The 15,000-nt window shown below is 43.0% G+C and overlaps 1 protein-coding gene across 1 annotated transcript in view; it reads right to left on the reverse strand.

Moving 5' to 3' along the window:
- LOC135091639 (otoferlin-like) overlaps positions 1–15,000 on the reverse strand; it is a 198,620-nt gene that overhangs the window by 74,992 nt on the left and 108,628 nt on the right. The window contains 3 exon segments of the mRNA XM_063989424.1: positions 680–811; positions 9,659–9,716; positions 13,883–14,095. Coding sequence (XP_063845494.1) covers positions 680–811; positions 9,659–9,716; positions 13,883–14,095 — 403 coding nt within the window.

Here is a 15,000-nt window from a genome sequence, read left to right on the forward strand (position 1 = left end):
TCCCCTCAGTCAGTCAGTCTGTCTGTCTGTCTGTCTCTGTGTATAAATTTCCCACTTTTAAATAATAAATGTTAAATGCAATGAAAGTTATGTTCTCTCTCTCTCTCTCTCTCTCTCTCTCTCTCTCTCTCTCTCTCTCTCTCTCTCTCTCTCTCTCTCTCTCTCTCTCTCTCTCTCTCTCTCTCTCTCTCTCTCTCTCTCTCTCTCTCTCTCTCTCTCTCTCTCTCTCTCTCTCTATATATATATATATATATATATATATATATATATATATATATATATATATATATATCTATCTATCTATCTATCTATCTATCTATCTCTACATTTCACCAGCTTCATTAATTCATCCCCTTTGTCTCTTTCATAATCCACTAATTCCTTCTTTTCCTCTCTTACAACTCATTAACACCTTCAATAACTTCTCTTTCTCTCTCTCTCTCTACAGTTTACCCTCTCATTAACTTACTAAATTCAATAACCCCTTTCTCTTTCTAACTCTATAACTAACCTAACACCTTTTCTATCCCCTCCATACATCTCTCTTCACTAATTTCTCTCGTTTCCTTTACAATACATTATTCCACTGTTTTTCTTTCGCTCGCTAGAACTGTCCTTCTCTCTACAGCTCTGTACCTTCCCTTACCGCTACCCATCTGTCCCCATTTTAGCATCTTACCTCATTGTAGTAAGGACAGTTGGTTGACTCTTTGACAGACGTGTACTTCCTCTGCTCTCCGATCTGCACGCACACTACGGGGTCCATGTTGAGTCCCGCCAGCTGCCGCGCCTCGATGATCGTGATGCACACCTGGGGAGGGCAGCCGGGGATTACGTGAGCAAGGGAGGCGTTACGTTTGGCACCACCTTGATGAATGTGAGGGATTGCGAAGCTGACAGGTGCACTGAATGGAGAGAGGGGAGGGCTGACGACTGTGTGGGTAGGTATGTAGAGGGATGAGTGGATAGATACGTAGATAGGGACGGATAGATAGATAGATAAATAGATAGATAGATAGATAGATAGATAGATAGATAGATAGATAAATAGATAGATAGATAGTAGATAGACAGATAGATAAACAGACAGATAGATGGAAAGATGGATGAAAAGACAGATAGACAAAGGTATAGATAGATAGATCATTATAGATATATAGATAGATAAATAAATATATAAATGGACCAATAATTAGATATATAGATGAATGGAAAGGCAGACAGGCAGAGAGACAGACACACAGATAAATAGATAGACAAACAGACATATGGATAGATGAACAGACAAACAAACAGACAGACAGAAAAGCAGATGGAGAGAGACAGGTAGACAGGGAGATAGAATGTGTACTCTTCTCTCTCACTCTCTCCTCTCTCTCTCTCTCTCTCTCTCTCTCTCACTCTCTCTCTCTCTCTCTCTCTCTCTCTCTCTGTTTGCCAGGAAAAAATATTCATAGGACAAATTCATGGGAGAAGCAAGAGCTCTTAAAAAAAATGTGAACGAATCGATGACTCCAGTATCAATTAGAATATATTATGACAACTGATATATATTCATGAAGGATACATTCTCTCTCTCTCTCTCTCTCTCTCTCTCTCTCTCTCTCTCTCTCTCTCTCTCTCTCTCTCTCTCTCTCTCTCTCTCTCTCTCTCTCTCTGCATGCATTTTTCTTATGTTTTGTGTTTTTTCTTTCTTTTTCTATCTTGTTCTTGTCCTTGTTCTTGTTTTTTTATATTTTTTCTTATTCTTTTCTTTATTTCTTTTTCTACTTCTTTCTTTCTTTCCTGCTTTGTTTTTTCTTCTTTCTTTCTTCATTTTCTTTCTTTTCTTCTACCTCTTTCTTCTTTTTCTTCCTCCTCCTCCTCCTTCCTTGTGTCCGATCTTTTCCTTTTCCTCTCTTACGTAAATTCATCTGTTTTATGTCCTCTCTTTCTCTCTCTCTCTCTCTCTCCTCTCTCTCTCTCTCTCTCTCTCCTTCTCTCTCTCTCTCTCTCTCTCTCTCTCTCTCTCTCTCTCTCCTCTCAGTAATTCACAACAGAACTACGACAAGCTAAGATCAAGATTAAGATTAGCCCTATTTTTCTCCCCTGTGTGTCGTGGTTACATAGAGTTACATAGAAAAACAGCAACAGATCTTGCGGTCCATAAGAACATAAGAACATAAGAAATAAGGGAAGCTGCAAGAAGCGACCAGGCTTACACGTGGCAGTCCCTGTATGAAACACACCTAACCTATTTCCCCATCTGCTATCCCCATCCATAAACTTGTCTAATCTTTTCTTAAAGCTCTCTAGTGTCCTTGCACTAACTACATGATAACTGAGTCCGTTCCACTCATCTACCACTCTATTTGAGAACCAATTTTTTCCTATCTCCTTCCTAAAACTAAATTTTTCAAGCTTGAACCCGTTATTTCTTGTTCTACCCTGGTTGCTGATCCTAAGAATTTTGCTTACATCTCCCTTGTTATAACCCTTATACCACTTAAAGACTTCTATCAGGTCCCCTCTTAACCTACGTCTCTCTAAAGAATGTAAATTTAACAGCTTCAAACCTCTCCTCGTAAGGAATACTCCTCATCCCCTGTATCCTTTTAGTCATGTCTCCTCTGTACTGATCCTAATAGACCTATATCTTTCCTGTAATGTGGGGACCAGAACTGCACCGCGTAGTCTAGATGAGGTCTGACCAGCGCCAAGTATAACTTTAATATTACTTCCTCACGAGATGACCTGACCTAGGACTATTAAGATGATAGTAGAAGAAAAGGGCAATAAAGCAGAAGGTTCTCTCCCCACCCTTCACTTCCTCCGGTATAAGCCGTACAGGAAAACAGGTAGGAAAGAAATACCTTACGGGGTTAGAGAAGGAAAAAACCTGAAAGAAAGAAAGAAAATAGATGAAATGAGGTGCCCCCATTTCCTGAAGTCAAGAAGTTAATCACTTACAAACAAACGCTGTTAGCCACGAATTGCGGGCAAAATATCTATTCAAGACGGCGTTTTAAAAGAGTTTGCAGTCTATCACGTCTCGAGGAAGCCCATTCCATGGATTTACTACTCGGTGGAAAAAAAATAATTTTTTGGTTCGTGAGAGTTGAAGGATTTTCCAACAAATTTGCAACCGTTTTCTTGCGTGTAATCTGAAGAGTCTATCGTGAACTATTTACTGCAGTCCATGTTATCAATGCCTTGGGTGATTTTAAACACCTGTGTGTATTAAGTCGCCTCTTAGTCTTCTTTGTGTTAATGGGAATAGGTTTAGTTGTTTAAGACGTTCTTCGTATGATTTGTTTGTTAGGCTTGGTATCATTTTTGTTACTCTACGCTGAACTCTTTCTAATTTATCAATGTCTTTCTGGTAACAAGGGCACCATGGCTGAACGCAATATTCCAAAAGGGGACGGATTAAAGAGTTATACAAAGTGAGGATTGTATCCTTAGATTTATATTCAAAAGATCTGCTGATTAAGCCAATTATTTTGTTTGCCTTCTTTACGACTTGTGAACATTGTTGGCTAGTTTTTAAGCTACTCGATATTGTAACTCCTAAATCAATTTCGCTGTCAACATTTTTAAGTTGGGTACCGTTTAAAATATACTTTGCTTTCTCTTTTCGATATCCTATGTGAAGCACTTTGCACTTATATGCATTAAAGCTCATTTGCCAGGCTTTTCCCCCACTCTGACAATTTGTCTAGATTTTTCTGCATTTCTATTATTTGTTCGTTACAGACTACGGAATTCGCTACTTTGGTGTCATCAGCAAACTTCGATATTATACTGGTAACACCCTCATCTATGTCATTTATATAAACAAGGACGAGAACAGTTCCTAAGACTGATCCCTGTGGCACCCCGCTGGTTACGTTAGTCCCACTTGGATGCTTTTACATTTGTTAGTACCCTTTGTTTACGGTTGTTTAGCCAGTTTTCTACCCATCTCAACATGTCGCCTTGGATACCGTGTGATTTCAGCTTAATCAGTTTGCGAGTAACTTTGTCGAAGGTCTTTTGAAAATCAAGATATATTATATCAGCCACTTTACTTTCGTCATACTGGTTCAGAATATCACAGAAGAAGTCTAAGAGGTTCGTCAAGCAAGAGCGTTTTTTGCGGAAGCCGTGTTGAGTGTTTTGAGTAAGTTGTTTTCCTCAAAGTGAATAACGAGTTTGTCTCTTATTAGTGTTTCAAGCATTCTGCATACGACTGAGGGTAAGCTAATTGGCCGGTAATTACATGGCAAAGATTTACTGCCTTTTTTGAAAATCGGAATTACGTTAGCAAGCATCCACTCATCAGGCATTGTGCCGGACTGCAGGGACTTATTGAACAATACGGTCAGTGGTTTAACTAATTCGGACTTCGCTTCTTGTAAGATGGTGGGCGAGATCGTGTCAGGCGCGGGTGACTGACTTGCTTACTTCAAGTTTATCGAAGCATTTTGACACGCGCACTTTCTGTTATACTGATGTTACTTAGGACGTTACTTTGGACTGCTGGCGCCGTAGGGATGTCACTGAGGTCTTCTGCTGTAAGTAATGAGGCAAAGAAAGTGTTTATAATGTTACTAATTAGCTCCTCGTCGTTGGTGTAATCTTCACTTTCGTCAATTATGGGTCCAATAATTGCAGTAATCATTTTTTTTTGCCTGATAAAGCTGTAAAATTCCTTCGAGTTCGTTTTACTCTGGTTCGCAACATGTAACTCGGTGGATCTTTTGCTGTTTGATTAACCTCTTTGCTTTACGTCTTAACTCAAGGAATCTAGCGTGTTCTTCGTTATTACTGAAGGATTTTAATCTGTTATGGGGCATCCCTCTTGGCGCGCAGGCATTCAGCTGTTTGTGTGTTCCACCACTCAGGCTTCAAGTTTTGAGTGGGACGGCGATTTTTCATAGGCACGCATTCATGCACTGCTTTTAAGTATTTATCCATGAAAAATTTCCAGTGAGTGTTAATATCTGTGGTGGTAAGCAGGTGACTCCAGTCTGTTTTGGTTAGGAATTGATTTGAGTTTACAGAAAATTTCTTTTCTGTAGTCAGGGACTTTTTTCTTTGCTTATATTTGACTCGTTAGCCATCAAGTTTATGGTGAAGGTGATTGCGCGGTGGTCACTGTTACTAAGCTCCTCGCCGACATTCACATTTTCTACTAAATCATCATTCGTAGCAAGCACGAGGTCAAGGACATGGTTGTCACGTGTCGGGTTTTGCACAAATTGTGTAAGTGAACTTTCTAAATTTTAAGTTATTATACAGGTCATGTCCATGGTGTGAGGTGAGTGATTCGCCCCACTTAGTCACCGGCAGATTAAAATCACCAAGGATTACGGCGTCGTGTGTGTCACTTATCTTGCTAATTTGGTGGAAAATTTCGCTGTCAGTTTGGACTGGCTGGGCTGGCGGTCTGTACACAAGGGATAATGCTATTTTGTCCCGTAATTATTTTTAATAATATAAAAAGAGCATCAAGTTTGCAATGAGAGGTTTTGATAATATAACTGGGTTGAGGCTGGCTTTGATGTAAAATAAGATGCCGCCTCCAGGCAGTGTGGCAGGGAGAGGCACCGTGACACCACGTATCGCTGAGCTGCCTCGTGCCTGGCGAGGGACAGGCGAGAGCGTGGGAGAGAGGGAATGGCGGGCGGTAATGCACTAAAAGGAAAACAACAAGGCCTGGAGAAGAAGAAGGAAGAGGAAGAGGAAGAGGATGTTGAAGATAAGAACGGAAGGAGGAATGGAAGAGGAGTAGGAGTAGAAGAAGAAGGAGTGCTGAGTGCACTGAAAGAATCTGGAATGTGAAGGAAGGCTAAGTGGAGGAGGAGGAGGAGGAGGAGGAAGAGGAAGAGGAAGAGGAAGAAGAGGAGGAGGAGGCGGAGGAGGAGGAGGAGGAGGAGAGGAGGCGGAGGAGGAGGAGAGGGTGTGAAGAGATGAGAAGTGGGCGAAACGAGGCTGAATGAGAGAGAGAGAGAGAGAGAGAGAGAGAGAGAGCGAGAGAGAGAGAGAGAGAGAGAGGAGAGAGAGAGAGAGAGAGAGAGAATATGACGACGCAACGCTCTCCTCCACCCCCTCTCTCTCTCTCTCTCTCTCTCTCTCTCTCTCTCTCTCTCTCTCTCTCTCTCTCTCTCTCTTTCTCTCTGACACATTTGCTACTTCTTCCTTTCTTTCTCGTATTTGGACTTTATTCACCCACTATTTACTCATAATTTGCTATTCACTCCTTCGTTATGGGGAGTGTGCTTATTTACTCAGGTATTTACTCAACAAGTCTTCATGTGACAGGTAACTTGTAGGTCATCACCAAGTTACCCCACAGGTGTTCCAGGTGGTAAGTTGGTGAACAGGTGAACAGATGTGTTGAGTAGAGGGTGAGCGAGAAAAGGATGGATGAAAGGAAGGGGTGAATGAGTAAAGGGAAGAAGGAAGGAAGGAAAGGATGCAGGAAAAGCGTGGGGTAAATGGAGGGAGGGAGGAAGGAAAGGAGGGAAGGAGGATAAGGAAGGAGAAAGGAAAGGAGGAAAGGAGGGAAGGAGGGAAGGAGTCCGTGAGTAGAGGAAGGGAGGAGGGGAGAAAATTGATGGGGAAGAAGGAAAGGGAGGAGAGAAGGAAGGGAGGAAAGGAAAGGAAAGGAAAGGAAATTAAGGAAGGAAGAAAGGAAGGAAGGAAATAACAGACGAAGGGAAAAATAGAAAAAAAACAGAAGGAACGAATTAGTTGAAGAAAGAAGGAAAGGAATGAAGGAAGAGAGGACAGAAAATTAATGGAGAGAAGGATAGACAGGGAGAGGGAAGGAGTGAGATGAAGAAGGAAAGGAAGGAATGAAAGGCGGGAAGAAAGAAAAAAATCATGACTGGATGAATAAAGGAAGAAAGGAAGGAAAGAAAGAAGGTGGGGAGTGGGAAGAAAGTAAAGAAAAATTTAGCGGAGGGAAGAAATGAAGAAAGAGGAGAGGATAAATCAGATGAAGGAAGATGAATAGGAAGAAATGGAGCGCGAGAAGAAAGGAACTGAAAAAGAAAGGGAAGTAAGAAGTCAAGAAGGAAGGAAATAATAAACAAAACGAAGAACCAAAGAAACAGAGAAAGGAAGTGGACAAAAAAAGAATTGAAGTAGTAAAGAAAGAAAGGAACAAAGGAATGAAAGAAAGGATATGGGAATGAATGAATGATGGGAAACAAGTAAGAAGGAATGGAAGGAAGGAGAAAGGGTAGGAGAGTAAAGGAAATGGAACCTCATGGGATGGGAAAAGAAATAGGGATGACGGAACGAGGAGGAGGAGGAGGAGGAGGAGGAGGAGGAGGAGGAGAACACGAAAAGAAGGACGAAGAGGAAGAGAATTAGATCAACGAGTAGGGATGGAAAGAGGAGGAGAGAGAGAAAGAGGAGTAGAGAGAAAGAGGAAGAGGAAGAGGAGGAGGAGGAGGAGGAGGGGACAAAATAGTCATTACCTGAACGACAGAAAACGACAAACGATTTTATTTTGCACGACACGAAATGGCGAAAGTCAGGAGGTGTTAGATTTCACAGGAGGAGGAGGAGGAGGAGGAGTGCAAGGACGAAGAAGAGGAGGAAGAGGAGAAGGAGGAGGAGGAGAAATGGGACAAGGACGAGGACAAATGAGAGGAGGAGGAGGAGGAGGAAGAGGAGGAGGCATTAAAAGTGCATCCGAATCTACAAAAAAATGAAGTTAAATGCATAAAATCAGCATTAATTTCCCGCCATTACCTTCTTTACACTTCTTCCCGGAACGTTCCTTTCATTAACTCCTCATTAAAAAATCTAAATAAAAACACAACTCTGGAATTGACGGGAAGAAGCAGATCCACATCATCTCTGCATCTGTTCTTTATGCCACAACACTCAACTATCATTTTCAAGCTGTTATTTCGTCATTTTTCGCTAGACAGACAGACAGACAGCCCTACACACACAGAGCAGGATGACCATCAACCACAGCAAAACTGTGGTGATGCATTTCTGTACCTCCTCTGTACCAGTGCCCCCTCCCCGGCTCACAGTGGGCCCTCACCCCCTCCAGGTGGTCCAATGTGCCAAGCTTCTCGGAGTCACGGTGGACGACCAGCTGACCTGGAAGCAGCATGTCGCCAGCACCGTGAGATCAGCTACCTACAGGCTGTACATGCTGCGCAGACTCAGGTCGCTGGGGACGCCGACAGATGAGTTAAGGGGGGTGTACCTCACCTTCATCCTCCCCAAACTCATGTACGCCTCCCCAGCGTGGTCCTCCTCCCTCACACACACTCAACAGCTACAGCTAGAGAGTGTGCAGAAAAGGGCGTGCAGGGTCATCCTTGGCCCTGCATACACCACCTATGAAGAAGCCCTGACCACCCTGAGTCTGTCCAGAATATCCACCAGGCACCGAGAGGCTCTGGAGAAGTTTGGGAAGGGACTACTGCATCATCCGCGTCTCAGAGACATGCTGCCGCCCGACGCGCCTCGCCCTGTCCGTGCCACCAGACACCACAACAAAATAACGCCCCTGAAGGCGCCGCGCACGGACCGGTACAGACTCAGTGCGATTCCCACCATGGTGCGAGCCATCAATCAATAGTATTTCCCTCCTAGATTAGTCTTACCGTTAGGATTAATGTTAAGTTTTTCCCCATCCCCTATGTACATTTTCAGTTTGTCAACTGCCTAAATAATAAACCGTTTATTATTATTATTATTATTATTATACACACACCCACACACACATTGGGGGTTTGTTATGTCAATCTCTCTCTCTCAGTCCACGCAAAACTGGCTCTGTTCAAACGCCACAATTTCGTATTCCACAGATGAGGCAAATTTCACACACACGAATAAAAGTTACGAAACAAACCAAATCATACTCACGGAAAATGAGAAATGTGGCGAACGGAATATGTTAAAAAGGAAAAAAAAGTCAGATATTTTCCTCTCTCTCTCTCTCTCTCTCTCTCTCTCTCTCTCTCTCTCTCTCTCTCTCTCTCTCTCTCTCTCTCTCTCTCTCTCTCTCTCTCTCTCTCTCCTCTTTTTTCTTTTCCCTATTTTTTTCACTTCCCCTTTCCCATTTATTCCATTTTATTTCTTTCACCTCATACTTCCTTCCATTCCTCCATGCTTTCATTATTTTTCCCAGTTCTTCATTCGTTTTTTTCATCCCTCCTCTTCCTTTTTTTTCCAGGTTTTCTTTCCTCTCTTCTCATTCCTCCTCCTTTTTTTTTCTTCCAAAATATATTTCCTCCTTTTCTTTCTATGTCTCTTTCCTCTTTTTCTATTCTTCTCCTTTTTCTTTCAACTCTTATTTTTTTTCTATCCTTCCCATTTTCTTTCAACGCTTCTTTCATCTCTTATCCCTTCTTCTTTCCTTCATTTCCCCTCTTTCTTCCTCCTTCCCCTCCTTTCCTCCCTTATCCCTTCTTTCCTCACCCCCTCTTCTTTCCTCCTCACCCATCATTCTTTCCTCCCTTCTCTCCTCTTCTTTTTCTTCTTTCCTCGCTTTCTCCCTTCTTCCCTCTCACCCACATCTTTCCCCACCTTACTCTTGTTTCCACCTCACCACCCTCATTCCTCCTCACCCTCATAATATTTCCTGCCGCCCCCCTCTCCTTTCTTTCCCCTTCCCCTCTTCAGACCCTCACGAATTAAATATGCCACGTAAACTCACCTGAAAATCCTGAGCCTTCAGTTCTGCAGGTGTCGAGGTGACGGCCTCCGATTTGTGTCTGGGAGAGAGAGAGAAGTGTTAATGCAGGTGACGGGGGTGAGAGAAGGGTTAGGGAAATTAGGAGGGAAGGAAAAGGAGGGGAATGAGAAGAGGGAAGGTGAAGGGAAGGGGAGAGGGGAAGACGTGAAAGAGAATGGGAGGGAAGGGGAGAGTAAAGAGAAGAGAAAATAGATGGTGTTCTTATTGGTGACGAAAGAAATAGTAAGATGGCAGGAAAAGAAGTGAAGAGGAGAGGAGGAGGTGTTGGTGGTGGTGGAGGAAGAAATCGCAGGTGAGGGGAGAGGGAACGAGAGGGTGAAGAGGAGAGAAAGAGTGAGAGTAGTGGTAAAGAGGAAGGAAAGAGAAAGCGAGAGAGAGATTGGAAGAGAGGTAATGGGAGGGAAAGGAAAAAGACGCAAGAAAGAGAAATAAGAAAGACAGGAAGACTGCAATGAAAAGGAATGAGGGAAGGAGGGAAGAAGGGAAGGGAGGAAAGACAGGAGAGAAGGAATGAGAGGGGGGAGAGGTGAGGAAGGCTGAAAGAATAGAGGAGGAGGAATAAGATGCTTGAAAAAGATGGAAAAAAGAGGGGAGAGAGACCCACCCACCCACCCACTCATCTACCACACACACACACACACACACACACACACACACACACACAAATCTCCAATGCAGAAAGTTGTGAAGCAAAGGACGAGGAGGAAGAATAAAGAATAACAAACAGAGGAACAGAAAAAAAGGACACTAGCATACAAATAGGAAAGGGAAGAGAAGGGAAGAAGTGAAAGATTAATGCATCCAGTCTGTATTATTGAGGTAAACATGAAAATATATAACGAAAAACGATTGAATAAAGGAGACAGAAAAGATAAGGAATAACAAATAGAGGAATAGAAATAAAAGAGATAAGCACAAAAATGAGAAAACGAAAGGAAGAAGAAGAAAGAAAGAAATTTAAAAATATATATATTCTCTCTTTAATACTGAGCCAATCGTGAGAAAGAATAACGATAAAAAGGAATGAATGCACGAGGAAGAATATGAGATAACAAAGACAGGAATAAATATAAGGAACACAAACACAAAAACAAAAAATAAATGGAAGATGAATATATTCTCACTGTAGTATTGAGCTAAGCGTGAAGATAAACAATGAACACAAAATTAAAATAAAAGAAGTGAGAACGAAATAAATAAACAAGGAAATTAATACATACACACACACACACACACACACACACACACACACACACACACACACACACACACACACACACACACATGAATATTTAATTACTGAATAAATTAATACAATAAACAAATAAACAAACAAACAAAGCTTTATACCCCACCACACACACACACACACACACACACACACACACAGAGAGAGAGAGAGAGAGAGAGAGAGAGAGAGAGAGAGAGAGAGAGAGAGAGAGAGAGAGAGAGAGAGAGAGAGAGAGAGAGTACTGTATTCAAGTTAAAGAAGTGTTCGCCAAATAGACTGTGTGTGTGTGTGTGTGTGTGTGTGTGTGTGTGTGTGTGTGTGTGTGTGTGTGTGTGTGTGTGTGTGTGTGTGTGTATTATTTTGTAGTTCCCAAAAGAATCGTATAACAGAAGCCTATTTTTTCTCTCTCTCTCTCTCTCTCTCTCTCTCTCTCTCTCTCTCTCTCTCTCTCTCTCTCTCTCTCTCTCTCTCTCTCTCTCTCTCTCAGATCAAGAAAAGCTGAACAGGACATAAATAATTGGTAGCGATGAATAATAAAAATTTTAAAGAGGAAGAGACGAAGAGGCGAGAGAGAGAGAGAGAGAGAGAGAGAGAGAGAGAGAGAGAGAGAGAGAGAGAGAGAGAGAGAGAGAGAGAGAGAGAGAGAGAGAGAGATGAGACAGCCGTGAAAAATATATGTGCGCGGCGGGAGCAGAGAAATTAGTTTGTAGTTAGACCTCAGCAACCAGCAGCATTAGTAGTGGTGGTAGTAGTAGTAGTTGTGATGGTGGTGGTGGTGGTGGTGGTGGTGGTGGTGGTGGTGGTGGTGGTGGTGGCCTGTTCCCAAAAAGGGTGACCGTCCTAATCCCTCAAGCTACCATCCTATTGCTTTATTTTCCTGCCTATCTAAGGTTTTTGAATCCATCCTCAACAGGAAGATTCTTAAACATCTATTACTTCACTCCCTTCTATCTGACTCGACACAAGCTTCCAGACAACTATCCTTTCTTCTTCAGTGACACTCAACTGTCCCCCTCTTCTACACTGAACATCCTCGGTCTGTCCTTTACTTATAATCTAAACTGGAAACTTCATATTTCATCTCTAACTAAAACAGCTTCTATGATGTTAAGCATTCTGAGTCGTCTCCGCCAGTTTTTCTCACCCTTCACCCCCAGCTGCTAACTTTGTACAGGAGCCTTATCCGTTCATGTATGGAGTATGCTTCACATGTATGGGATGAAATCAAAAGCTTTTCGTCTCATCAACTCGTCTCCTCTAACTGACTGTCTTCAGCCTCTTTCTCATCGCCGCAATGTTGCATCCCATGCTATCTTCTACAGCTATTTTCATGCCAGCTCTTCTTCTGATTTTGCTAACTGCATGTCTCCCCTCCTTCCGCGGCCTCGCTGCTCAAGACTTTCTTCTTTCTCTCACCCCTATTCTGTCCACCTCTCAGTCATTCATCCCTTTCTCTGGTAAACTCTGGAACTCCCTGCCTGCTTCAGTATTTCCACCTTCCTATGACTTGAACTCTTTCAAGAGGGAGGTTTCAAGACACTTATCCTGTACTTATGACTACCGCTTTCGACTGTTGGGGACTGGCACCTCAGTCAACCTTTTTTCTTGTTGCAGTTTTTGCTACTCTAGGCCAGTGCCCCCTTACATAAAAAGTAGTAGTAGTAGTAGTAGTGGTGGCGGTGGTGGTGGTGGTGGTGGTGGTGGTGGTGGTAGTAGTAGTAGTAGTAATAGTAGTAGTAGTAGTAGTAATTATAGCAGTGGTGGTGGTAATAGTAATAGTGGTGGTGGTGGTGGTGGTGGTGGTGGTGGTGGTAGTAGTAGTAGTAGTAGTAGTAGTAGTAGTGGTGGTGGTGGTGGTGGTGGTGGTGATGGTGGTGGTGGTGGTGGCGGCAGCAGTAGTTGTGGCAGTGGTGGTGGAGGTAGTAGTAGTGACGTGGAGGAGGAGGAGGAGGAGGAGGAGGAGGAGAAGTAGAAACAATAATAGACAATAATAGTCAACTCAAGCAACAAACAAACAAACAAAGGAACACCACTACCACCACCACCATCACCACCACCACCACCACCACCACCATCAACAACAACATCAAGAACGAGTAATAAAAATAATACTAATCGCTATTCTTTCCCATTAAGACATGATGTATATTTTTACCTGCAAACACCTGAGTGTAGTAGCACACATGCAATTATCGATAATAACTTTAATAGTAGCGTGTTACTTTGCTATTTTTCGCTCAGGCGTGTGGAGATGGGCGGCGCTGACGGGGTGACGAGGTGGCGAGGTGGCGGAGTGAAAAATGCAGCGAAGGGGACTTTTTACAGCGTTGTTATGGCCGCGTGTTGTGTTGTGTTGTGTTGGCGGAGGCTTTGTTCCTTCCTTTGCTTTCTTTCCTCCTTCCTTTCTCACTCACATGTTTCCTCAATTCCTCCCTTCATTCGTAACTCTTGTCCACTTACTAATTCATTCTCCTCTAATTCCTTACGCCTTATGCTCTCGCTCACTCACTTGCTTCTTCCATCCCTCCATTCTTCAGTTCTTTACTCCCTCACTCACTCACTCACTCACTCACTCACTCACTCACTCACTCACTCACTCACTCGCTATCTTCTTCCATCCCTCCGTTAATCTATTTACTCCTCCGCTCACTCACTCACTCACTCACTTCCTCCCTTAATTCTTTTCTCGCTCGTCCACTCACATATTCATTCCTCACTTACTCCCTTTCTCCCTCCTTCAATAGCTGAATAACACACCCACCCACCCACCCACCCACCCACCCACCCACACACACACACACACACACACACACACACACACACACACGCTAATAACACAGCTCCTAATTCCCTCACTCCCTCACCTCATACATTCTTACATTCCCTCTCTTTCTCCCTTGAATAACACACACACTGACACACTCGGTCCCTCCCTCCTTCCCTCACTCACTCACCTTTTAGCCCTGGCAGTCACAGGAGTGGAGCAGGTGGACTCATTGTCAGACTGGTTGGAGGAGCAGGCTGAAGGAGGGCGGCTCGGGGGCAGCTCCTCCTTGCCAGGCTTCAAGCACGGTTCCTCCTCGTCCCCGCTCGTGCCGCCGCCCCTCGACCGCTGCCGCCCGAGACGAACCAGCGAGCGAACCGCCTTCATGCCCACGAAACCTCGGCTGCAGGGATGAAGGGAGGCACGTTAGCATGGGCGGAAACATGAAAATACTAGAGAGACGAAGATAGATAGAACCTGAAAAGATGAGGCATGAGAGATAGATAGAAGATAATGAAAAAAAAAAATGAAGGTACTAGAAAGACGAAGATAGAAGGAACTGAAAGGATGAACGTACAAGAGAAGACAGAGGATAATGAAAAGATGAAAGTACTAGAGACAAAGAAGACAGAAGATACTGGTAATCAAAAAAAAAAGTGCTAAAAGAAAGAAATAAGTAAAATTTTCAGGGTCCGTAATCAGGATGCGACAAGAAATAACAGATTCAAGCTTGATAAAGTTAGATAAAAAAAAAAAAGGAAGGAATTGATTCAGAAACAGAGTGTTAGGTGAATGGACCAGACTCAGTAATCATGTTGTTAGTGCTGAGTCATTAGGGAGATTCAAAACATTAGACAAATTTATGATGAGGATGATGATGGTGAGACAGAAAAGAAATATACTCAGAAACTGGTTCCCAAGTAGAGTGGTAGAAAACTGGAACTCGGTAATCATATTCTTAGTGGTGAGTCAATTTGGAACTTTCAAAGAGCAGACAAACTTATGATGAGGATGAGAGGTGAAAATAAGCAGGCATGTTTTATTTAGTGACTGGCACGCGTAGGACTGACGGTTTCTTGCTTCTTCTCTTGCTATATCCTTATGGAGGGAAGATTATAAGTACGAAAAGACAGAGGAGGAGGAAGGATAGATGATAGAAAGAAAGGAGATGGTGGAAAAGAGTAGATTGTTATGGAAAAGGTGAAAATACGAGATGGAAAGGCAGGAAAGACAGATAGAGAGATTAGTTTGTACGGAAAGAAAGACAGATATGAAGGGAGGATAAATGGTAGAAAGAAGGGATGAAGT

Source organism: Scylla paramamosain, chromosome 38, assembly GCF_035594125.1.
Source record: "Scylla paramamosain isolate STU-SP2022 chromosome 38, ASM3559412v1, whole genome shotgun sequence".
NCBI classification, from domain to species: domain Eukaryota; kingdom Metazoa; phylum Arthropoda; class Malacostraca; order Decapoda; family Portunidae; genus Scylla; species Scylla paramamosain.